At 45.1% G+C, this 26,727-nt stretch overlaps 1 protein-coding gene across 1 annotated transcript in view; it reads right to left on the reverse strand.

The window, feature by feature from the left end:
• Positions 1–26,727, reverse strand: part of LOC126427310 (putative sodium-dependent multivitamin transporter) — a 143,641-nt gene that overhangs the window by 72,321 nt on the left and 44,593 nt on the right. Inside the window, exon 3 of the mRNA XM_050089614.1 lies at positions 6,410–6,631. Within this exon, the coding sequence (XP_049945571.1) occupies positions 6,410–6,631 (222 nt within the window). The remainder of the gene's footprint in view (positions 1–6,409; positions 6,632–26,727) is intronic.

The raw sequence follows: 26,727 nt of genomic DNA on the forward strand, positions 1-26,727 counted from the left end.
CGAAAGCTTCTATTCTCTTCTTGTCTAAGCTATTTATCATCCATGTTTCACTTCCATACATGGCTACACTCCATACAAATATTTTCAGAAACGACTCCCTGACACTTAAATCTATACTCGACGTTAACAAATTTCTCTTCTTCAGAAACGCTTTCCTTGCCATTGCCAGTCTACATTTTATATCTTCTCTACTTCGACCATCATCAGTTATTTTGCTCCCCAAATAGCAAAACTCCTTTACTACTTTAAGTGTCTCATTTCCTAATGTAATTCCGTCAGCATCGCCCGACCTAATTCTACTACATTCCATTATCCTCGTTTTGCTTTTGTTGATGTTCATCTTATATCCTCCTTTCAAGACACCATCCATTCTGTTCAACTGCTCTTCCAGGTCCTTTGCTGTGTCTGGCAGAATTACAAAGTCATCGGCAAACCTCAAAGATTATTTATTCTCCACAGATTTTAGCTCCTACTGTTAATTTTTCTTTTGTTTCCTTTACTGCTTCCACAATATGCAGATTGAATAAAATAGGGGATAGGCTACAACCATGTTCCATTCCCTTCTCAACCTTCCATATCGTGCCGCTTGACTCATATAACTGCCATGAATACATATGTAATGTATAAAGGAGAAAGTTGTTACCAAAAATCTCCAAAAGATGATGATGTATTTACATCAGATTTTTTCACTATACACTGCTGAACATTCAACGGAAATGGACATAAAGGGGGGGGGGAGGAATGTGGAGACAGACGGACGGACGGACACACACACACGGACACACACACACACACACACACACACACACACACACACACACACACACACACAGAGAGAGAGAGAGAGAGAGAGAGAGAGAGAGAGAGAGAGAGAGAGAGAGAGAGATGGGGAGGAGGAAAAAGTATGGACTTTACTAAACATAGAGGGGGAGCAGAAGAAGATGGACAGGGGTGGGAGGAAGTTATGGAGGGGGTGGGGAGTGGAGGGAGGAGGAGGTGTTGACAGATGTGAAAATTACCGAACTATCAGTTTAATAGGTCACAGCTGCAAAACACTAAAGCGAATTCTTTACAGACGAATGGAAAAACTGATAGAAGCAGACCTTGGGGAAGATCAGTTTGGATTCCGTAGAAATATTGGAACATGTGAGGCAATACTGACCCTACGACTTATCTTAGAAGCTAGATTAAGGAAAGGCAAACCTACGTTTCTAGCATTTTTAGACTTAGAGAAAGCTTTTGACAATGTTGACACACTTTCAAATGCTGTAGGTGGCAGGGGTAAAATACAGGGAACGTAAGGCTATTTACCACTTGTACAGAAACCAGATGGCAGTTATAAGAGTCGAGGGACATGAAAGGGAAGCATTGGTTGGGAAGGGAGTGAGACAGGGTTGTAGCCTCTCCCCGATGTTATTCAATCTGTATATTGAGCAACCAGTAAAGAAAACAAAACAAAAGTTCGGAGTAGGTATTAAAATCCATGGAGAAGAAATAAAAACTTTGAGGTTCGCCAATGACATTGTAATTCTGTCAGAGACAGCAAAGGACTTGGAAGAGCAGTTGAACGGAATGGATAGTGTCTTGAAAGGAGGATACAAGATGAACATCAACAAAAGCAAAACGAGGATAATGGAATGTAGTCGAGTTAACTTGAGTGATGCTGAGGGAATTAGATTAGGAAATGACACGCTTAAAGTAGTAAATGAGCTTTGCTACTTGGGGAGAGCAAAATAACTGATGATGGTCCTAGTAGAGAGGATATAAAATGTAGACTGGCAATGGCAAGGAAAGCGTTTCTGAAGAAGGGAAATTTGTTAACATCGAGTATCGATTTGAGTGTCAGGAAGACGTTTCTGAAAGTATTTGTAGGGAGTGTAGCCATGTATGGAAGTGAGCAAACAGTAGTCTCTTCTGCTTGTGTTATTCAGTGATCTTCTGTGCACAGGTCATCTTGTATGGGTACACATGGAGGTCACTTTTAAGAATGCGTTGAACAGAGCGTCTGGATATTCTCAGTTGCACTGCTGCCTTTCTACACGATTTCCCGGGAGTTCTCTGTACAGCAACTAGTACCGCTTCAATATTCTCCGGTGAACAAACAGGCTCACGACGAGGTCGCTTCGCTTCCAATACTGTTCCTTCCTGTGCAAATTTATCGTACAACCTGTGGATGGTCTTCTTGCAAGGGACCCATCGTCTGTTAAACTGCTGTCGAAAACACCTCTGAGTCGCAACAAGACTTTTCGTTTCACGAAAAAGTAACACAATTGCCGATCGTTGCTGTGTCGTCAGTCTTCCATTGTCAGCCATTGCTGCTTACTAGTCTCCTAGCGGCAATATCGTGAATTACACGTCATTCCGTAATTAATTTGTTTTTCCAAGCTGGTACTGCTGTAGAGATCCCAGCGGGATATCTATTGTGCGTCGTAAATTGTGAAAGAAACTATTGGTAACACATTTCGTGCGCCACCCTGTATCAAATTTTTTCAGCTATTACTTTTCAAGAAACCAGGTAAGCATTGCATAATGGCCGGCACACCGGCTATAAGCACAGGTACCAGCACTTAGCGAGCAGTAGGGGAGAGTGGGGCAGTCTGAACCACGGGGCACAATGAATCACGTAGCATAATTTCAGTATAAGGTGGTAAATTATTTTTTCCTCTGTGCATATGTTGTCAGTACTGCTCTACCAACTGACACTTGTTTTCTGCAGTATCTAGTTCCCGCCATTAGTGTTGTAGTGGTGATATGTTAGTTTCGCGACAGTGAAATAATTTTTGGGGACATAGATTGAATTTTGTTCACTCCTTTGTCACCAAATTTTAGACAAAGTAAGTCATTGTAGCAATATCAATACTGTATTTTAATGATATAGATCTTCAAATATTAACAATGCTCATACATAACCTCACATAAGCCTTGTTTGAAATATGTACTGTTGGAGCACATTGAACCAAGCTCTCCCAGGGCACAATGAGCCATGGTTCGTTGTGCCGCAGGAATCTTTTAAGTGTCCAATACAAGCACTCTGTCTTTGTTTCCTTAGCATGGGTAAAACATATGTGTAGGAATTTAAGGCTTTTAAATCACAGACGTTCAGCAGTCCTGTTTTATATTATCAGGTTTGAAGATGATTCTTTCATATCGCAGGAAGACGAACAGAGGTAACACTGACCATTACGTTATGCAAGAAGCTGTACGCGATGTTCTTAATAAGGGCATGGCAGTTCACCAAGCAGCTAAATCTCATTTAATACCTTACCCAATTCTTCATTGATATGTTCAAGGCATTAAATGTGGTTCCAGAGAAAGATTGACACCAAACTGTGACAATTGTAAGGTATTTTCTGTGGAGCAGGAGAAAAAATTAGGTAAAGGATGAAGGTTTTGTTCCAGATAGCAACATACTTTATGTGCTCCTACGACCTGCTACTGATGGTGTGACAAAGAGACAAAAATCATATTTCAAATCTGGAATCAGCTTCGAGTCCACTGATGTTCGGTAATTGCAAAATAAATAACATGATTGTAACAGATGTAATTATATGATTCACACATGGAATATATGTACACATTATGTTTTAAGTATATTTACACTTACTTTGTATGCTAAATAGGCTCTTTCAATTAACCTGTTTAATGTGGTTCATTGTACCGCACATGTGGGGCACAATGAACCATTTACCAAATTTTCTTCAAAGGCCTGCAGCTAAAAAACAATTAATGACAATGCAATCATATAACGCCATTTGCTACTTGAATGATTGAACTGTAACAACTGTAAATCACAACTGTGTAATAAAATTATTGGATGAGTAACATGGAGAAATATTTTTTATGGTTCAATGTGCCCCACTCTCCCCTACAGCCGAAACAAAAGCTGCCCTCAGCACAGAATGTAGAGAGCACGTCTGTGGCAGTGGGAGGATTGATGGTCGGCACTGCACACGTGGGTGGAGAGCTGAATGGTTACCTGTGTAGTATCCCTTTTGCAATATTCACCATTATCGAGGTGAAACATAAATAAAAATGACTGTATGTGACTAAAAATCAATTGCAAACATTGATTTATCATTGATTTGACTGTAAAAATATACAATATATATCGATAAATGCAGAAAAGACATTATTTTTAGTGTATGAGCTTATAATGTGTAGGTAATTAAAACAAGTATTATCATCTCTGTAAGAGTATAAAACACAATGCAATGTTCATTCTTCTGTCTAGTCTGTTTTGTTCTGTTCGCTCTGGTGTTAGCTGGAATAAGGCACGCAAGCTGTTCTTCTGCGCTAGCATTTGTTTCTGTCGTAACCTAATTGCAAATATTTAATGGTGTAAACTGTGTCCTAGTAAGAATATATTAGTATAAAGTGATCTCCGTGTGTTATTTCAAGAACCTACGCCACATTTATCTTATGAAAAGAATATCTAATGAAAATTATTTAGCATGTTTCCAGCTGCTGCAGAGCGAGTAACAGTGATCTCTGATTGTTAACAATTAGCCGCCATTACGCGGTACATTTAAAAATATTTTTTTACAGCACAATGTCTGATAGCCGGAGCGGAAGAAATTATGTAAAAATATTCAGTGAGATTAACTGAAGTATTCCAGTGAAATAATTTTATTAAAACTTGTCCATTTTCTGTGATAGTGAACTGGAGCTGAGTAATACTACGCTATTGCATTTACAGTAATTTGTAGGGAGCCTGGCGCTCGATAAAACCAGATATAATACGTAATTGGCAACCTACGAAATTCATTATTTTGCTTATTATATCTCTTTTGTATTTTTTTGAAAGCTAAAAGTAAAAACTAACTCCACTGAAAATCAGTAACAGATCACGATAAATCAAAGGACAAACAAATTTACCAGGAGAGTGTTTCCTCAAAATAAATCATCATCATCATCATCATCATCATCATTTAAGACTGATTATGCCTCTCAGCGTTCAGTCTGGAGCATAGCCCCCCTTATACAGTTCCTCCATGATCCCCTATTCAGTGCTAACATTGGTGCCTCTTCTGATGTTAAACCTATTACTTCAAAATCATTCTTAACCGAATCCAGGTACCTTCTCCTCGGTCTGCCCCGACTCCTCCTACCCTCTACTGCTGAATCCATGAGTCTCTTGGGTAACCTTGCTTCTCCCATGCGTGTAACATGACCCCACCATCTAAGCCTGTTCGCCCTGACTGCTACATCTATAGAGTTCATTCCCAGTTTTTCTTTGATTTCCTCATTGTGGACACCCTCCTGCCATTGTTCCCATCTACTAGTACCTGCAATCATCCTAGCTACTTTCATATCCGTAACCTCAACCTTGTTGATAAGGTAACCTGAATCCACCCAGCTTTCGCTCCCATACAACAAAGTTGGTCGAAAGATTGAACGGTGCACAGATAACTTAGTCTCGGTACTGACTTCCTTCTTGCAGAAGAGAGTAGATCGTAGCTGAGCGCTCACTGCATTAGCTTTGCTACACCTCGCTTCCAGTTCTTTCACTATGTTGCCATCCTGTGAGAATATGCATCCTAAGTACTTGAACCGTCCACCTGTTCTAACTTTGTTCCTCCTATTTGGCACTCAATCCGTTTATATTTCTTTTCCACTGACATTACTTTCGTTTTGGAGATGCTAATCTTCATACCATAGTCCTTACATTTCTGATCTAGCTCTGAAATATTACTTTGCAAACTTTCAATCGAGTCTGCCATCACAACTAAGTCATCCGCATATGCAAGACTGCTTATTTTGTGTTCACATATCTTCATCTCACACAGCCAGTCTATTGTTTTCAACATATGATCCATAAATAATATGAACAACAGTGGAGACAGGTTGCAGCCTTGTCTTACCCCTGAAACTACTCTGAACCATGAACTCAATTTACCGTCAACTCTAACTGCTGCCTTACTATCCATGTAAAGACCTTTAATTGCTTGCAAAAGTTTGCCTCCTATTCCATAATCTTGTAGAACAGACAATAACTTCCTCCTAGGAACCCGGTCATATGCCTTTTCTAGATCTATAAAGCATAGATACAATTCCCTGTTCCACTCTTAACACTTTTCCATTATTTGCCGTAAGCTAAAGATCTGGCCCTGACAACCTCTGAGAGGCCTAAACCCACACTGATTTTCATCCAATTGGTCCTCAACTAATACTCGCACTTTCCTTTCAACAATATCTGCAAAGATTTTACCCACAACGCTGATTAAAGAGATACCTCTGTAGTTGTTACAATCTTTTCTGTTTCCATGTTTAAAGATTGGTGTGATTACTGCTTTTGTCCAATCTGATGGAACCTGTCCTGACTCCCAGGCCATTTCAATTATCCTGTGTAGCCATTTAAGACCTGACATTCCACTGTAGTTACATTATTTTTTTTTAAGAGATATAATACCTGGTAGGCGCTGGCAGCCTGGAGGCGGAAGAAGACGGGCAGGAAGAGGTAGGCAGCCACAGGGGTGACCAGCCCGTAGCCCAGGTTGATGGCGATGAACTGTGCGCCGTACACGAAGTTCTCGGAGCTGACGCCGAGCAGCGTGATGGCCGACATGAAGCTGGCCATGAGCGAGAAGGCGACGGGCCCCGCCCCCAAGCTGCGGTCGCCCAGCAGGTACTCCTGCACACACACACACACACACCCGGCAGCGGCTCAAAACTTGGAGACAGTCAGAGGTACAGTGCTATCAGCTGCCACAGGCTAATGGGGCCAGCAGATCCCTAGCTGGAGGGAGCTTTCTTCCTCCGCTCAATGGTTCAAATGGCTCTGACCACTATGGGACTTAACATCTACATCTACATACATATTCCGCAATCAGCTATGGTGCGTGGCGGAGGGTACCTCGTACCACAACTACGACGTTGGTGGCTGCAGTCGAAACAAAGATTCGTGAGGACAGAAGATTCACAATTTCCACTCTTTCTTTGGAATTTCCACAAGTTTCGAGATCGGTTTTGTACAAAATTGTGTCTGAAAACCTAAACTTTAAGAAACTGTGTTCTCGGTGGGTACCCAGACTCCTCACAGACGACCACAAAGGGAAGGGATTTGCCACTTCATTGGACTTTTTGATTCGTTACGAGGAAGAAGGAGATGACATGTCGAGTCAAATTGTCACTGGAGATGAAACGTGGGTATCCCGTATCACTCCCGAAAGCGAGCGACAATCGATGGAATGGCGACACACAACCTCACCCGTCAAGGTCAAAGCCAAACAGACGCTGTCAAAGCGCAAGATTATGGCAACTGTGTTCTGGGACCGGGCCGTTTTTTATTTTTAAAAAAAGATACAAATACTTTTGTAAAAAAATTTTTGTTTTCTGATTCTACACGCTTTTACCTATTTTTCTACATAGTTGCCTTGTTTATTTCAGCACTTGTCATACAGTACAACTAAGTTTTTAATTCCCTCTTCAAAGAATTCGGCCGCCCGCTCCGGCAGCCAAGAGTTCACGGCCGCTTTCACTTCATCGTCGTCGTTGAAGCGCTGCCCGCCAAGATGGTGTTTCAGGTACCGGAAAAGGTGAAAATCGCTAGGAGCGAGGTCGGGGCTGTACGGTGCATCGTCCAAAACTTCCCAGCCAAAAGAATCAATCAAATCCCGAGTCTTTTGAGAGGTGTGAGGCCTAGCGTTATTGTGCAGGAGCAAAACTCCTTTTGTCAGCATGCTGCGCCTTTTGTTTTGAATTGCTTGGTGGAGCTTCTTTAGAGTTGCACAGTAGGCATCTGAGTCGATTGTCGTTCCTCGTGGCATAAAGTCCACTAGCAAAACACCGCGCTGGTCCCAGAACACAGGTGCCATAATCTTACGCTTTGACAGCGTCTGTTTGGCTTTGACCTTGACGGGTGAGGTTGTGTGTCGCCATTCCATCGATTGTCGCTCGCTTTCGGGAGTGATACGGGATACCCATGTTTCATCTCCAGTGACAATTTGACTCGACATGTCATCCCCTTCTTCCTCGTAACGAATCAAAAAGTCCAATGAAGTGGCAAATGCCTTCCCTTTGTGATCGTCTGTGAGGAGTCTGGGTACCCACCGAGAACACAGTTTCTTATATTTTAGGTTTTCAGACACAATTTTGTACAAAACCGATCTTGAAACTTGTGGAAATTCCAAAGAAAGAGTGGAAATTGTGAATCTTCTGTCCTCACGAATCGTTGTTTAGACTGCAGCCACCAAATCGTCAGTGATCACAGAGGGCCGGCCTGAGCGTTCTTCGTCACGGACGTTTTGACGGCCATTTTTGAACTCTCTAACCCATTGACGCACTTTACCTTCACTCATTGCATTCGAGCCGTAAACTTCTGTTAACTGACGACGAATTTCTGCAGGCGATACGTTTCTCGCGGTCAAAAAACGTATCACTGACCGTATCTCACACGCGGCTGGCGATTCAATAATCGTAAACATTGTAAAGTAGCACAGCGGTGCGTACACGTCAGCTACAGAGCTGCAACTTGCATCAGTGTGAACGGGAAGGATGCCGGCAAGTGGCGCGGTCGCTTGTTGCGGCGTCCGCGCGAACTACGGGACTATACGCGCGAACGGCCCTTACTTAAAAAACAACCCTCGTAGCATCTTCTCTCCCTGTTCCACTCCCAAACAGAACGAGGGAAAAATGACTGCCTATATGCCTGTGTACGAGCCCTAATCTCTCTTATCTTTGTGGTCTTTCCGCGAAATATAGGTTGACAGCAGTAAAACTGTACTGCAGTCAGCCTCAAATGGTGGTCCTCTAAATTTCCTCCAGAGACTCCCACCCGAGCATTTCCGTAACACTCGCGTGATGATCAAACCTACCAGTAACAAATCAAGCAGCCCGCCTCTGAATTGCTTCTATGTCCTACCTCAATCCGACCTGATAAGGGTCCCAAACGCTCGATCAGTGCTCAAGAATAGGTCGTATCAGTATTTTATAAGCGGTCTCCTTTACAGATGAACCACATCTTCTCAAAATTCTACCAATGAACCGAAGACGACACGCTTGTCCTACTTCATATCGCTCTGCAATGTTATGCTCAAATATTTAATCGATGTGACTGTGTCGAGCGTTACACTACTAATGGAGTATTCAATCATTACAGGATTCTTTTTCCTATTCATCTGCATTAATTTACATTCATCTATATTTAGAGTTAGCTGCCATTCTTTACACCAATCACAAATCCTGTCCAAGTCATCTCGTATCCTCCTACAGTCACTCAATGACGACACCTTCCCGTACACCACAGCATTATCAGGAAACAGCCGCACATTGCTATCCACCCTATCCAAAAGATCATTTATGTAGACAGAAAACAACAGCGGACCTACCACACTTCCCTGGGGCACTCCAGATGATACCCTCACCTCTGATGAACACTCACCATCGAGGACAACGTACTGGGTTCTATTACTTAAGAAGTCTTCAAGCCACACACATATTTGGGAACCAATCCCATATGCTCGTACCTTAGTTAGGAGTCTGCAGTGGAGCACTGAGTCAAACGCTTTCCATCTGAGGTCATCAGTCCCCTAGAACTTAGAACTACTTAAACCTAACTAACCTAAGGACAGCACACACATCCATGCACGAGGCAGGATTCGAAACTGTACCGTAGCAGCAGCACGGTTCTGGACTGAAGTGCCTAGATTAGATTAGTACTCGTTCCATACGTCATGAATACGACACTTCGTAATGATGTGGAACGTGTTAGGTTAACAAAAGGTGTCTATGCCAGATATTACAATACACAAAATATTACATGACACTCAATATTTTTAAATTTTTTTTGTGGGTGTTGGGGAAATTGCCCACTTACTATATCCAAAAATTCATCTAATGAGTAGAAGGAGTTACCATTCAGAAATTCTTTTAATTTCCTTTGAAGTGCTATATGGCTATCTGTCAGACTTTTGATGCTATTAGGTAAGTGACTAAAGACTTTTGTGGCAGCATAATTTACCCCCTTCTGAGCCAAAGTTAGATTTAACCTTGAGTAGTGAAGATCATCCTTTCTCCTAGTGATGTAGCCATGTACTTTTGAATTCGTTCGGATTGCTAATAACAAATTTCATAAGTGAATACATATATTGTGAGGCTACAGTGAAGATCCCTGGCTCTTTAAATAAGTGTCTGCAGGATGATCTTGGATAAGCTCCAGCAATTATTCTGATTACACACTTTTGTGCAATGAATACTCTTTTACTCAACGATGAGTTAATCCAGAATATGATGCCATATGAAAGCAGAGAATGAAAATGGGCGTGGTAAGCTACACTCCTGGAAATGGAAAAAAGAACACATTGACACCGGTGTGTCAGACCCACCATACTTGCTCCAGACACTGCGAGAGGGCTGTACAAGCAATGATCACACGCACGGCACAGCGGACACACCAGGAACCGCGGTGTTGGCCGTCGAATGGCGCTAGCTGCGCAGCATTTGTGCACCGCCGCCGTCAGTGTCAGCCAGTTTGCCGTGTCATACGGAGCTCAATCGCAGTCTTCAACACTGGTAGCATGCCGCGACAGCGTGGACGTGAACCGTATGTGCAGTTGACGGACTTTGAGCGAGGGCGTATAGTGGGCATGCGGGAGGCCGGGTGGACGTACCGCCGAATTGCTCAACACGTGGGGCGTGAAGTCTCCACAGTACATCGATGTTGTCGCCAGTGGTCGGCGGAAGGTGCACGTGCCCGTCGACCTGGGACCGGACCGCAGCGACGCACGGATGCACGCCAAGACCGTAGGATCCTACGCAGTGCCGTAGGGGACCGCACCGCCACTTCCCAGCAAATTAGGGACACTGTTGCTCATGGGGTATCGGCGAGGACCATTCGCAACCGTCTCCATGAAGCTGGGCTACGGTCCCGCACACCGTTAGGCCGTCTTCCGCTCACGCCCCAACATCGTGCAGCCCGTCTCCAGTGGTCTCGCGACAGGCGTGAATGGAGGGACGAATGGAGACGTGTCGTCTTCAGCGATGAGAGTCGCTTCTGCCTTGGTGCCAATGATGGTCGTATGCGTGTTTGGCGCCGTGCAGGTGAGCGCCACAATCAGGACTGCATACGACCGAGGCACACAGGGCCAACACCCGGCATCATGGTGTGGGGAGCGATCTCCTACACTGGCCGTACACCACTGGTGATCGTCGAGGGGACACTGAATAGTGCACGGTACATCCAAACCGTCATCGAACCCATCGTTCTACCATTCCTAGACCGGCAAGGGAACTTGCTGTTCCAACAGGACAATGCACGTGCGCATGTATCCCCTGCCACCCAACGTGCTCTAGAAGGTGTAAGTCCACTACCCTGGCCAGCAAGATCTCCGGATCTGTCTCCCATTGAGCATGTTTGGGACTGGATGAAGAGTCGTCTCACGCGGTCTGCACGTCCAGCACGAACGCTGGTCCAACTGAGGTCCGAGGTGGAAATGGCATGGCAAGTCGTTCCACAGGACTACATCCAGCATCTCTACGATCGTCTCCATGGGAGAATAGCAGCCTGCATTGCTGCGAAAGGTGGATATACACTGTACTAGTGCCGACATTGTGCATGCTCTGTTGCCTGTGTCTATGTGCCTGTGGTTCTGTCAGTGTGATCATGTGATGTATCTGAGCCCAGGAATGTGTCAACAAAGTTTCCCCTTCCTGGGTCAATGAATTCACGGTGTTCTTATTTCAATTTCCAGGAGTGTACTTTACTCAGATGTATATCTCCAAAATTTGCAATGACCCTAATAGCATAAGTAGCTGAACTCAAACTTTTCAGCAGATCCTCAGTGTGTTTTTTCCAGTTCAACCCCTCATCAATGCATACACCTAGAAATTTTGAATATTCTACCTTAGCTACTGATTTATTGATCGAATGGTCTCATTCCATTCACTGTGTGCAACTGTATATACTGTGTTTTGTCAAAGTTTAATGACAGCCCATTTGCAGAGAACCACTTAATGATTTTCTGATAAACATCGTTTACAATTTCACGAGTTAATTCTTGTCTGTTGGGTGTGATAGCTATACTTGTATCATCGGCAAAAAGTACCAACTTTGCATCTTCGTGAATATAGAATGGCAAGTCATTAATATATATTAAGAACAGCAGAGGACCCAAGACCAATCCTTGTGGCACCACCCCATTCTTGATTGTTCCCCAGTTTGAAAAATCTCCAGTTTTTTGCATATTATGTGAACTGTTTATTTCAACTTTCTGCATTCTTCCAGTTAGGTATGATTTAAACCATTTGAGCAGTGTCCCATTCATACCACAGTATTTGAGCTTATCTGGAAGTATTCCATGATGTAGACAATCAAAAGCCTTTGATAGATCACAAAAAATCCCAACGGGTGACTTCCGGTTACTCAGAGCATTTAATATTTCATTAGTGAAAGTATATATAGCATTTTCCGTTGAAAAACCCTTCTCGAAACCAAACTGACATTTCGTTAAAACCTTATTTTTACAAAGGTGTGAAGCTACTCTACAATACATTACTTTTTCAAGAATTTCGGATAAGGCAGTCAGAAGAGAGATTGGGCGGTAGTTGTTGACATCAGACGTATCCCGTTTTTTATGCTCTGGTTTAACAATGGCACACTTCAGCCTCTCTGGGAAAATACCCTGCTTCAGAGAGCTATTACATATGTGGCTAAGAATCCCACTTATTTCTTGAGAACAAGCTTTTATTATGCTGCTGGAAATGCCATAAATTCCATATCCCATCTATATTATTTTTACAAAGGTGTGAAGCTACTCTACAATACGTTACTTTTTCATTACTTTTATTCTTGAGAGAGTTCATCATCTTCCTAATTTCAGAAGGAGAGCCTAGAAGCGCTCGGCTACCGCGGCCGGCTCCTCCGCTCAATATCCCACTTCCTCAGTGTGTGTGAGTTGTGTGGCTGTCGAGTGTAGACCACTTTCAGCCTCTCCTAATAATGCATCACTTTATTCTCGAATCAGAATCGTAAAATTTACAGTAGCCATACACATCAATAAATATGTACATATGTATACACAAATTGTATTTATATTACATGTGCCCAGTACTTTGCAACCTCCAAGGCACTTGGAGTGGCTTGCAGGAGATCAATCTTCGTGCAGGATTTAGGGCACAAAAGGCACTGGAGCATGTGGCTTGTGGTTTGTCCTTGTCCACAATCACAGGACGTATCTTCTGTTATGAAGCCCCATCTCTTCAGGCTGTCTCTGGATCGTCCAACTCCTGATCGTAATCTGTTTAAAGATTTCCACACCAGCCAGCTCTCGTTGTGTCCAGCTGGTAGTTCTTCAGCTTCTGGCGTCTGCAGGTGAGGCGTCGACTTCTTCCATAACTCCAGCCTTGCCTTCTCTGGTGAAATGGTGAGCTTCTCGGATATCCTCAGGAAGCTCTTTCGCGATCTCAGCCGTTGCTGTGGTGGATTATGTCCGTGCAGTGGATGGGTACTGCCCTGTTCCACTTTCAGTCTCTCCTTGTTTGCAGCTACTGTTCTGCTATCCATGGTGGATACTGGGTGTCAGGTTTCTCTGGCAGCTGATCCTTTCACACTAGAAACATCATCTTGGTCCTTTTCAGGATCACAGTTGACCATCATATCGATGAATGCATCACTGTACGAGGGTGGTCTGAAAAGTTCTCGGAATCACCACGAGAGGTCAGCACTAACGCAACGAGTTGTTCACGTGATATTCGTTGGAGTGCTGCCTGTAAACACGTGCCACGTCAGTGCTCTTGGAAGAGAGCTGTGGCGGTGACATTGCTCTGTTGATGTTCCCGCGTAGTGACTTGCGAAGGTGGAAAAAAATCTAGACTCCAGCAGTGGTTAAATTCTTCGTAAAGAAAGGTATGAAATCAAAGGATATTCATGCCGATATCCAGAATACACTGGGGGACTCTGCTTCTTCATATTCAAGTGTTGCCAAGTGGACAAATGAATTTAAATTTGGTCGGGAGAGCTTAGAAGATGATCCGCGCAGTGGTCGGCCACTATGTGTCACTACTCCAGAAATCACTGCAACATGGTCATTGCTCACACTTGCCACATGTCATATGAAAGGGGATATCATACCGGGTGATCAAAAAGTCAGTATAAATTTGAAAACTTCATAAACCACGGAATAATGTAGATAGATAAAAATTGACACACAAGCTTGGAATGACATGGGGTTTTATTACAACCACCCCATACTGCTCGACGCATTGTAATGGTACTTGAATTACGTAACCAATACGGCACCTCACCTCAACCTCTCGATACCAGCAATATTCTACTGTGTTTCTGTAAAATAGTTAACATATTTCTGTGGCAACATTCAGATTTGATTTCATTAATGTAGAGGTACTTTGATTCATCGATATGTTTATATTGCAATGATATTATTCTTATGTGTATTCTTTCTTTGTCACTATGATCTTTGACGTACTTGTAACTCTGATTTTTGGGCACGTAAGCAGTTATTAGAGAGTCAAGTCTTGGTCGTCACGTTGAAAAGACGCAAATTGTAGTCAGTTTATGAAATGTGAACTTTAACAGTGAGGAAGATATTTTCAAATATCTTATATTGTGAAGTGATGTTGCAACAAAAGTAATAAAAAAGAAGTGTAACTTAAATTCGGAGTCCTGATTACTTTTTTACATCACCATTGTCTTAACTTGCAAAAGTTTAACCTTCAAGAATGGTTTGTGAAACACATCTATAAAACTTTTGAATATCGCATAATATCACCTAGGCCTCTTTGCATCCGAGCTTGGAATCATCATTATCTATATTTTCGACGATTGAGCCATGAGTTCACAACGAGACCAGTATGGGAAACACGAAAAGATGAGTGCCTAGTTTATCCATTATTTCAAGAAATGACTTTATTAACTGTGCTCTAATGACACCTGCCACATAATATAACTTTGTTGTTGTCTGTAAATGCAATATTTAGCAGCGTGAGCAACACTAAAATCATAATTTTTGACCGTTGTTGTGGTAGGGTTGTTAGAGCGCGAAGGATGTCTTGCGGGCGTCGTTTGATGATGATCGTGAGCTCAGCTGCCACTTTCGCATGCTTGGTCTCCCAGGTTCCCAGATCTCAGTCCGTGCGATTATTGGTTTTGGGGTCACAAGCGTATCGTGATCGACCGACATCTCTAGGGATGCTAAAAGACAACATCCGACGCCAATGCGTCACCATAACGCCGGACATGCTTTACAGTGCTGTTCACAACATTATTCCTCGACTACAGCTATTGCTGAGGAATGATGTTGGACATATTAAGCATTTCCTGTAAAGAACATCATCTTTGCTTTGTCTTACTTTGTTATGCTAATTATCGCTATTCTGATCAGATGAAGCGCCATCTGTCGGACATTTTTGAACTTTAGTATTTTTTTAGTTCTAATAAAACCCCATGCCATTCCAGCTAATTATTGCTATTCTGATCAGATGAGGCGCCATCTGTCGGACATTTTTGAACTTTAGTATTTTTTTAGTTCTAATAAAACCCCATGCCATTCCAAGCATGTGTGTCAATTTGTACCTCTCTATCTATATTATTCCGTGATTTATTCAGTTTTCAAATTTATACTGACTTTTTGATCACCCGGAATTTCAACAGAAGAATTAGAAATGAAACAATTATCTGCAAGATGGGTGCTGGGACTCCTGACACTGGATAGAAAACGCATGCCTTTGCCATGGCAAAATTACACTAATTAAGGTATGAATTGTTGTCACACCCACCTGATTCACCTGATATGGCTCCGTCAGACTTCCATTTCTGGGACTGACGATAACTGAAGAGAATCGTTCAACGTGGCGGAACTGCAACCCTTCTGCAAACTGCTGCAGATTGCAGTGCTGGGCCATCAACAAGTGCCAGCACGCCATTCGACGAAACATCATCGATATTGGCTTTCAGAGCCAGAGTCCCATTTGTGTACCCTCAATGACTGCACGACACAAAACTTTATGCCTCGCCTGGGCCCATCAACGCCGACATTGGACTGCTGATGACTGGGAACATGTCGCCTGGTCGGACGAGCCTCGTTCCAAATTGTGTGCAATGGATGGACGTATACAGGGACAACCTTGCAAATCCATGGGCCCTGCATGGTCAAGCTGGTGGTGGCTCTGTAATGGTGTGGGGCTTGTGCAATTGGAGTGATATGGTTTTCCTGATAGGTTTAGATACGACTCTGACAGGTGACACGTACGTAAACATCCTCTATGATCACCTGCATCCATTCATGTCCATTGTACATTCCGACGGACTTGGGCAGTCCCAGGAGGACAATTCAACACCCCACACGTCCAGAGTTGCTACAGAGTGGCTCCAGGAACATTCTTCTACCGCTGGCCACCAGTCTCCCCACACATGAACATTATTGAGCATGTTTACGAGGCCGTGCAATGTACTGTTCAGAAGACATCTCCACCCCCTCGACTCTTACCGATTTACAGACAGCCCCGCAGGATTCACGGTGTCAGTTCCCTCTATGCTACTTGAGATATTAGTCAGTTTCTTTGCTCTTCAGTGTATGAAGGAAGTTATGAAAGCAGATCGCTCTTAATGTAGTGGATATATGAGGGTGTTGCGGTGGTATATCAGTGGGTCGAACTGTTTCTCTTCTACGATACTTATAACCCGTCCAGGATGAACATACTCCATCATTCATCTCCTGAATCAGCATTGCTATACAGTTCCAGGTGTGGTGAGAGGGAGATTAGATTAGTTCATCCTGAATACAGAACATACAATGGAAGACTGGTACCTTTGAAAGGTTGGTCTTTAGTTATTAAAAAACGTCCTCACAAGTGAAGCTGCTTTCATCAGGAAGGATATGTGCGAGTACACAACATTTGAGAGAAACGTTTACATCTTTCTCCTCTAAAAAATGGTTCAAATGGGTCTGAGCACTATGGGACTTAACATCTGAGGTCATCAGTCCCCTAGAACTCAGAACTACTTAAACCTTACTAATCTAAGGACATCACATACATCCATGCCTGAGGCAGGATTCGAACCTGCGACTGTAGTGGTCGCGCGGTTCCAGACTGTAGCACCTAGAACCACTCGGCCATCCCGGCCGGCTCCTCTAAAAAGAACCGTTTAAAGCTCTGATTTATAAATAAGGAGACTGACTGTTCAAGCCTGTTTCTGTCCAAATGCTAGTATACGGAAATACATACCAGAAATCAGTTGCCGGCCGCGGTGGCCGTGCGGTTCTAGGCGCTTCAGTCCGGAACCGCGGGACTGCTATGGTCGCAGGTTCGAATCCTGTCTCGGGCATGGATGTGTGTGATGACCTTAGGTTAGTAAGGTTTAATTAGTTCTAAGTTCTAGGGGACTGATGACCTAAGATGTTAAGTCATAGTGCTCAGAGCCATTTGAACCAAGAAATCAGTACAGGAGTTATATGGCATGGCACACAACAGTTTTAATGGAATATTTGTTAATGGTGGGAGGGAGCACCACGCACAGTATCACTGTACTTAAATAGCACTGACTAACGTTTAGAGACTATGCAACACAATTTTGCAAATAATAATTTTTGTATGTTTTGAATTCTACATTCCTGGAAATGGAAAAAAGAACATATTGACACCGGTGTGTCAGACCCACCATACTTGCTCCAGACACTGCGAGAGGGCTGTACAAGCAATGATCACACGCACGGCACAGCGGACACACCAGGAACCGCGGTGTTGGCCGTCGAATGGCGCTAGCTGCGCAGCATTTGTGCACCGCCGCCGTCAGTGTCAGCCAGTTTGCCGTGGCATACGGAGCTCCATCGCAGTCTTTAACACTGGTAGCATGCCGCGACAGCGTGGACGTGAACCGTATGTGCAGTTGACGGACTTTGAGCGAGGGCGTATAGTGGGCATGCGGGAGGCCGGGTGGACATACCGCCGAATTGCTCAACACGTGGGGCGTGAGGTCTCCACAGTACATCGATGTTGTCGCCAGTGGTCGGCGGAAGGCGCACGTGCCCGTCGACCTGGGACCGGACCGCAGCGACGCACGGATGCACGCCAAGACCGTAGGATCCTACGCAGTGCCGTAGGGGACCGCACCGCCACTTCCCAGCAAATTAGGGACACTGTTGCTCCTGGGGTATCGGTGAGGACCATTCGCAACCGTCTCCATGAAGCTGGGCTACGGTCCCGCACACCGTTAGGCCGTCTTCCGCTCACGCCCCAACATTGTGCAGCCCGCCTCCAGTGGTGTCGCGACAGGCGTGAATGGAGGGACGAATGGAGACGTGTCGTCTTCAGCGATGAGAGTCGCTTCTGCCTTGGTGCCAATGATGGTCGTATGCGTGTTTGGCGCCGTGCAGGTGAGCGCCACAATCAGGACTGCGTACGACCGAGGCACACAGGGCCAACACCCGGCATCATGGTGTGGGGAGCGATCTCCTACACTGGCCGTACACCACTGGTAATCGTCGAGGGGACACTGAATAGTGCACGGTACATCCAAACCGTCATCGAACCCATCGTTCTACCATTCCTAGACCGGCAAGGGAACTTGCTGTTCCAACAAGACAATGCACGTCCGCATTATCCCGTGCCACCCAACGTGCTCTAGAAGGTGTAAGTCACCTACCCTGGCCAGCAAGATCTCCGGATCTGTCCCCCATTGAGCATGTTTGGGACTAGATGAAGCATCGTCTCACGCGGTCTGCGCGTCCAGCACGAACGCTGGTCCAACTGAGGCGCCAGGTGGAAATGGCATGGCAAGCCGTTCCACAGGACTACATCCAGCATCTCTACGATCGTCTCCATGGGAGAATAGCAGCCTGCATTGCTGCGAAAGGTGGATATACACTGTACTAGTGCCGACATTGTGCATGCTCTGTTGCCTGTGTCTATGTGCCTGTGGTTCTGTCAGTGTGATCATGTGATGTATCTGACCCCAGGAATGTGTCAATAAAGTTTCCCCTTCCTGGGACAATGAATTCACGGTGTTCTTATTTCAATTTCCAGGAGTGTACATTTACTGCATTCAACACCTGTTGGAGTAGGATACCACTTTGCATTGAACTCTCTTTGATCTCAGACTGATTGAGTGACCGAAATCACATCTCAATGTTCCTGCTGTCTTAAGCAAGACAGCACCACAGATCTACTCTCGCTCCACTGTAGCGTCTACCGCTGCCTGTTGACCACTTACATGCATGACACTTTGATACCTTGGGAATATGCTCTGTGATGACACTTCAGCTGTTAATTTGAACATAGCAGCACCAACCACTATGAGTTGGGTTGGGGTTGGGTTGTTTGGCGGAGGAGACCAGACAGTGAGGTCATCGGCCTCATCGGATTAGGGAAGGACGGGGAAGGAAGTCGGCCGTGCCCTTTCAAAGGAACCATCCCGGCATTTGCCTGAAGCGATTTAGGGAAATCACGGAAAACCTAAATCAGAATGGCCGGACCCGGGATTGAACCGTCGTCCTCCCGAATACGAGCCCAGTGTGCTAGCCACTGCGCCACCTCGCTAGGTTCATGAGTAACGTTGCACTAACACAGCTGCTGACGGAGACAGGAGTGGCAAGATAGAATGTGATCCACTTAACTGTCAACTGCCCCTGTCACTATCTGAACGACGTCATTGTCAGCTGCTATACCGACATCAACACGGTTGAAAATGCCCTGAAAAGTTCATGGCACCCTCCATCGGTAATGCTGGTATTCAATATGGTGCTGGCCCACTTATGACGGTTTCCATACTCCCAGGCATACGTTCAGTCATGTGTTGGAAGATTTCTTTGGGAATGGCATCCCACTCTTGACCGAGTGCTGCACTGAGGACAGGTATTGACGTCGGTCGCTGAGGGCTGGCACGAATTTGGGGTTCCAAAACATTCCAGAGGTGTTCTACAGAATTCAGGTCAGGATTCTGTGCAGACCAGTCCATTACAGGGATGTTATTGTCGAGTAACCGCTCCGCCAGAGGCCGTGTATTATGAATAGGTGCTCGATCGTGTTGAAAGATGCACTCGCCATCCCCGAATTGCTCTTGAGCAGTGGGAAGCGAGAAGGTGCTTAAGACATCAATGTGGGCCTGTGCTGTGATTTATTTATGTAATTTAATCATATGGCTAGGGCCCCCCGTCGGACAGGCCATTCGCCGGGTGCCGGTCTTTCAATTTGACGCCACTTCGGCAACCTGCAGTCGATGAGGACGATAGGATGATGATGATGATGAGCACAGCACAACACCCAGTCCGTTGGCGCAGAAAATTCCCCGACCCAGCCGGGAATCGAACCCGGGCCCAGAGGATCGACAATCCGTCACGCTGACCATTCAGCTACCGGGCGCGGACTGTGCTGTGACAGTGGCACGCAAAACAAGGTGTGCAAGCCCCCTCTATGAAAAACACGACCGCAGCATAACACCACCACCTCCGAATTTTACTGTTGGCACTACGCACGCTGGCAGATGACATTCACGGGCATTCTCCATACCCACACCCTGCCAGCGGATCGCCACATTCTTAACTTCCACTGTTCGATCGTCCAACGTTTACGCATTTTGGCATTTACCGGCGTGTTGTGTGGCTTATGAGCAGCCGCTCGACCGTGAATTCAAAGTTTTCTCACCTCCCAGCTAACTTTCATATTACTTGCGGTGCATCCTAATGCAGTTTGGAGTTCCTGTGTGATGGTCTGGATAGATGTCTGCCTATTACACATTACGACCCTCTTCAACTTTCGGCGGTCTCTATCAGTCAACAGACGAGGTCGGCCTGAACGGTTTTGTGCTGTACGTGTCCCTTCACGTTTCCACTTCACTATCGCATCGGAAACAGTGGACCTAGGGATGTTTAGGACTGTGGAAATCTCTCGTACAGACGTATGACCACGTTCGAAGTCCGTGAGTTACGCGGAGCGCCCATTCTGCTCTCTCACGACGTTTAATGACTACTGAGATCGCTGATATGGAGTACCTGGCAGTAGGAGGCACCAGAATGCACCTAATATGAAAAACCTATGTTTTGGGGGGTGTTCAAATGGTTCAAATGGCTCTGAGCACTATGGGACTTAACTTCTGAGGTCATCAGTCCCCTAGTACTTAGAACTACTTAATCCTAGCTAAGCTAAGGACATCGCACACATCCATGCCCGAGGCCGGATTCGAACCTGCGACCGTAGCGGTCGCGCGGTTCCAGACTGTAGCGCCTAAAACCACTCGGCCACTCCGGCCGTCTTTTTTTTTTGGGGGGGGGGGGGGGGTCCGGATACTTTTGATCACATAATTTGTGATGAGTCGAATACACTCTTTGAAATTTTGGAGGAAACAGGAATAAAGTGCAAAGAGCGAATGTTAGGTTATTAGTTGCATGTTACAGACTGGTAGTCCGCCCCCGGTAGCTGAATAGGTCAGCGTGACGGATTGTCAATCCTCTGGGCCCGGGTTCGATTCCCGGCTGGGTTGGAGAATTTACTCCGTCCAGGGACTGGGTGTTGTCGTGACCTCATCATCATCCTCCTATCATCCTCATCGACACGCAAGTCGCCGAAGTGGCGTCAAATTGAAAGATCGGCACCCGGCGAACGGTCTGCCCGATGGGAGGCCGTAGCCATACGATTAAATAAAACAGACTGGTACATAATGTGAACGATTTTAATGATCAGCATTAACACAATTAACATATTTGTTTCTCAGTCCTGTGCATGAAACACCACTTAAAAAACGAACCTTTTTTTTGGAGACCAAAAATTTTTTAAACCAAAGCTGGCCTATGGAACAGAAGGATTTTTCCAGGAGAAAGTGTTCTGAGTTAGATTTTGAACTTGCTTTGCTACGTGTCAGACCTATATGTTATTGGGCAAATGATAAAAACATTTTAGAATTCCTTTCTGAGTCACTGAAAGCTTTAATAATGGGCGATTAAGATGCATTTTTTCTACTGTTAGTTGTTTCTTTTTTTTTCATGCGTCAGTTGGATAATAAGTCACTTTAGATTCACACCAAAAATTAATTTATGCATTTTAGAGCCCTTGTTCATTGGACTGTTTTTCGTGTTTTAGATCCCTGAACGTTTTTCAGTGGAATTCTGATTCACCATATTTGTCCCATGGGACATGCCTTTTGACTCATCCCGTAGCTGCAGTTAAAGTGCATAACTCTTTGAAGACATGCCTACAAGATAGCTGTGGATGAACACCATATATTGCTCTCACTGCTCGTTCTGCATAATCATTACCTTCTAAGTGAAGAGCTAATCCGGAAAAATATTCCATAAGAGTGGAAATATGCAGAATATATTAGGAAATTGATTCGTTTGTTTACAAGACTATAAATTAAACGAAGATCAAAAGTAGCTGCCCTTAATCGTTTGATCTGTTCAGTAATGTGTTTTTTGCGAGGTCATGTTTTTGCGAGTATGTACACCCAAAAATTTGAAGGGTTTTATTCCGTTTACTGATTCCTGTTCACGTGCTACATCAATTGTCGGCATGACTACCTGTTGTACAAAGTGTTGGTATGGCTATTTGTTGAACAAAAATTAATATACTGTGTATTCTCAAAATTCAGGGAGTGTAGATTTTCAGAGAACCGTTTAATGATTATTTTAAAATACACTCCTGGAAATTGAAATAAGAACACCGTGAATTCATTGTCCCAGGAAGGGGAAACTTTATTGACACATTCCTGGGGTCAGATACATCACATGATCACACTGACAGAACCACAGGCACATAGGCACAGGCAACAGAGCATGCACAATGTCGGCACTAGTACAGTGTATATCCACCTTTCGCAGCAATGCAGGCTGCTATTCTCCCATGGAGACGATCGTAGAGATGCTGGATGTAGTCCTGTGGAACGGCTTGCCATGCCATTTCCACCTGGCACCTCAGTTGGACCAGCGTTCGTGCTGGACGTGCAGACCGCGTGAGACGACGCTTCATCCAGTCCCAACCATGCTCAATGGGGGACAGATCCGGAGATCTTGCTGGCCAGGGTAGTTGACTTACACCTTCTAGAGCATTTTGGGTGGCACGGGATACATGCGGACGTGCATTGTCCTGTTGGAACAGCAAGTTCCCTTGCCGGTCTAGGAATGGTAGAACGATGGGTTCGATGACGGTTTGGATGTACCGTGCACTATTCAGTGTCCCCTCGACGATCACCAGTGGTGTACGGCCAGTGTAGGAGATCGCTCCCACACCATGATGCCGGGTGTTGGCCCTGTGTGCCTCGGTCGTATGCAGTCCTGATTGTGGCGCTCACCTGCACGGCGCCAAACACGCATACGACCATCATTGGCACCAAGGCAGAAGCGACTCTCATCGCTGAAGACGACACGTCTCCATTCGTCCCTCCATTCACGCCTGTCGCGACACCACTGGAGGCGGGCTGCACGATGTTGGGGCGTGAGCGGAAGACGGCCTAACGGTGTGCGGGACCGTAGCCCAGCTTCATGGAGACGGTTGCGAATGGTCCTCGCCGATCCCCCAGGAGCAACAGTGTCCCTAATTTGCTGGGAAGTGGCGGTGCGGTCCCCTACGGCACTGCGTAGGATCCTACGGTCTTGGCGTGCATCCGTGCGTCGCTGCGGTCCGGTCCCAGGTCGACGGGCACGTGCACCTTCCGCCGACCACTGGCGACAACATCGATGTACTGTGGAGACCTCACGCCCCACGTGTTGAGCAATTCGGCGGTACGTGCACCCGGCCTCCCGCATGCCCACTATACGCCCTCGCTCAAAGTCCGTCAACTGCACATACGGTTCACGTCCACGCTGTCGCGGCATGCTACCAGTGTTAAAGACTGCGGTGGAGCTCCGTATGCCACGGCAAACTGGCTGACACTGACGGCGGCGGTGCACAAATGCTGCGCAGCTAGCGCCATTCGACGGCCAACACCGCGGTTCCTGGTGTGTCCGCTGTGCCGTGCGTGTGATCATTGCTTGTACAGCCCTCTCGCAGTGTCCGGAGCAAGTATGGTGGGTCTGACACACCGGTGTCAGTGTGTTCTTTTTTCCATTTCCAGGAGTGTATTTGTTACCAAAAATGGGGTATCTCCAACCTATATAGAAACCATAGTGCCGCAAGAAGTCAAAGACACTGAAGAGACGCAATGGTTGAGAAGGAAGAATGTTGCAGCTTATCCATAATGTTTCCCGATTTTACATCGAGTGAGCAGCTAAGCAAGCCATTGGATCCTGGAAAGAGGATTACAGATCAGGTAAAAGAAAGTTTGCCGACGACAATGTGCAGGTAATTCTGTCAGAGGCGGCAAAGGACATGGGGACCGCAGTTTAACACAATTTGTCGTCTTGAGAAGAGGTTAAGATCAACGTCGACAAAAGTACCCTTAGGGAAATCGTATGTAGTCAGATTAAACGAGGAGATACTGAGGGAGTTCAGACTAGGAAATGAGACACTAGAAGCAGCTGAATGACAGTAAGGAGTAGAGAAAAAAAGAAAAAGAAAAAAGAGAATTGAAGATTTCGAAGTGTCTTCGTTGATCCATTATGGATCGTGGGACGGCGGCTAGCATGAACTTCTTGATGCAAAAATTTACCAACAGTCGAATGTACTGTAGAAATTTATTTTATTTTATGAACTTCTATGTGCTACCAGTTCCGGCATTACATTGATGCCATCTTCAGGCCCCATTGCATTAATCCACCCAGCGCAGTGTGGGGTTGTCCTACATAAGGGCCCTAATGAAGTGCCTACGATGACCAGGTGTTTGATGATTTTATAGTACGATTGCATTGGTTTACTTCGGGAATGCAATTGGGTTTTAAGACAAACTCTTTTATGCTTTTTATCGTTAATATTGCGGTACCTGTTTGTCGTACCACACAATATACAACATAGACCACACATAAGTAACTATGTATTCTGACATGGTTGTCACATTTTCTTGTAATTTAATTTATTTTATTGTAATTTATATTAGTTAATTTCTATTAAAAAAATCTTCCACTGTTCCACTGGATTACGAATGTATGCAGTACATCTGATGTGTTGCATGGCCTATTACAACCGTGTGTTACGGTTTTATGAATAATAGCGCACACATATGTTGATATATCATGCGTTATTTGAGTAAAACACAGAAAACTATTAACAACTGCATGACATAGGCAGAAACATATGTGCCCTAATGTTACATATAGTTTCAATGATATACAATATATCTCTTTGAGCCACTTGCATAGTCGGACTGATAACCACAGCAGTTGAGTTCCGTAGTGCTCAGAGCCATTTGAACCATTTGAACTTGCATAGTCAACATACCTGTCAATTGTTTACGCTTTGCCGGCCGAGGTGGCCGAGCGGTTATAGGCGCTACAGTCTGGAACCGCGCGACCGCTACGGTCGCAGGTTCGAATCGTGCCTCGGGCATGGATGTGTGTGATGTCCTTAGGGTAGCTAGGCTTAAGTAGTTGTAAGTTCTAGGTGACTGATGACCTCAGAAGTTAAGTCCTATTGTGGTCAGAGCCATTTGAACCTTTTTTTTTATCGCTTTCCTTTCATCAGTGAATAGATGATCGTATAAAGTTGAATCTGTTTGCCCTCCCCACGAATCGATAATGTACAAAAAAAATTTCTATCCCACGTACGGAAGAATTACAGAACGCAAAAATTGTTCGTACACCAGTTTCGTGAACTTCCCGGATTTCGCGCAGGATACGGCTACATTTCTGTTTCCCAGTTAATTTGTCCACTCGTCTTTGAACGTTTGGACCAAATTTTCCGGACGGTTCTTACATACATAAAAAAATATGGGAGCAGTATTCGAACACGGTACCTCCAACGCGGTAGCCGTGAACTTTTACCGCTACCCTATACTGACTTGGTCGGAATATATGTAATTTTACGGGTATACAAAGCGGGCAATGAACTTCAAAATCGATTTTCTCAAAAACCAAGGCACGTCGCTAAAAAACCGGGTAGCCAGGTACTCAGGGTAAGTGCCTCTACAACCCAGTTGAAGCGCATCAAAATCCGTGATTTACAGTATGGAGGTTCCCCTTGTTAGTCGTAGAGAAGCAGGGACACTATATTGAAGGACTATTAGCGGGCGTTATTCATGAAATGTGCCTCGTATGTGTTGTTCAGAGAGGCCCTGCTGTACGGGCGAAAACACGAAGTAATAGGAACGGGCGCCCTCTGGTGAATATGGCGTGTGGGAGTAAGCTATCCCATTGTAGTCAGTTCAAGGTTTCCTTCACTCTGCTTGCAACATGTCGTTTGGCACCGCCAGGGAGCTCTATGACTGTCACTTCTCTAAGTGCGCGATTTAAATCGAGCAACTGCACTTTGTAGCATTCAGCATTCGCCCCCGGACTCGGCCGCAGCAACTCACTGTAACCACACCGACTGGGACGTCTTTTGTCATTCAACTCAAAACCATTGTCTCTGAATCGTCGAAAACAATCTCTGCACTTTCGGAAAAGGCGTGGCCTCCACACGTTTCCACTGCACTTTGTAGATCATAAGAATTAACCTGCTGTAAACAAACACAAGTCCGCAGCTCGTGGTCGTGCGGTAGCGTTCTCGCTTCCCGCGCCCGGGTTCGACTCTCGGCGGGGTCAGGGATGACTGGGTGTTGTTTGATGTCCTTAGGTTAGTTAGGTTTAACTAGTTCTAAGTTCTAGGGGACTGATGACCATAGATGTAAAGTCCCATAGTGCTCAGAGCCATTTGAGTCTTTCTTTTTTTTTTTTTTTTTTTTTTTTTGAACAAACACAAACGCGATGATTGGCTAGC

This window comes from Schistocerca serialis, chromosome 11 (genome assembly GCF_023864345.2).
Source record: "Schistocerca serialis cubense isolate TAMUIC-IGC-003099 chromosome 11, iqSchSeri2.2, whole genome shotgun sequence".
Lineage (NCBI taxonomy): Eukaryota > Metazoa > Arthropoda > Insecta > Orthoptera > Acrididae > Schistocerca > Schistocerca serialis.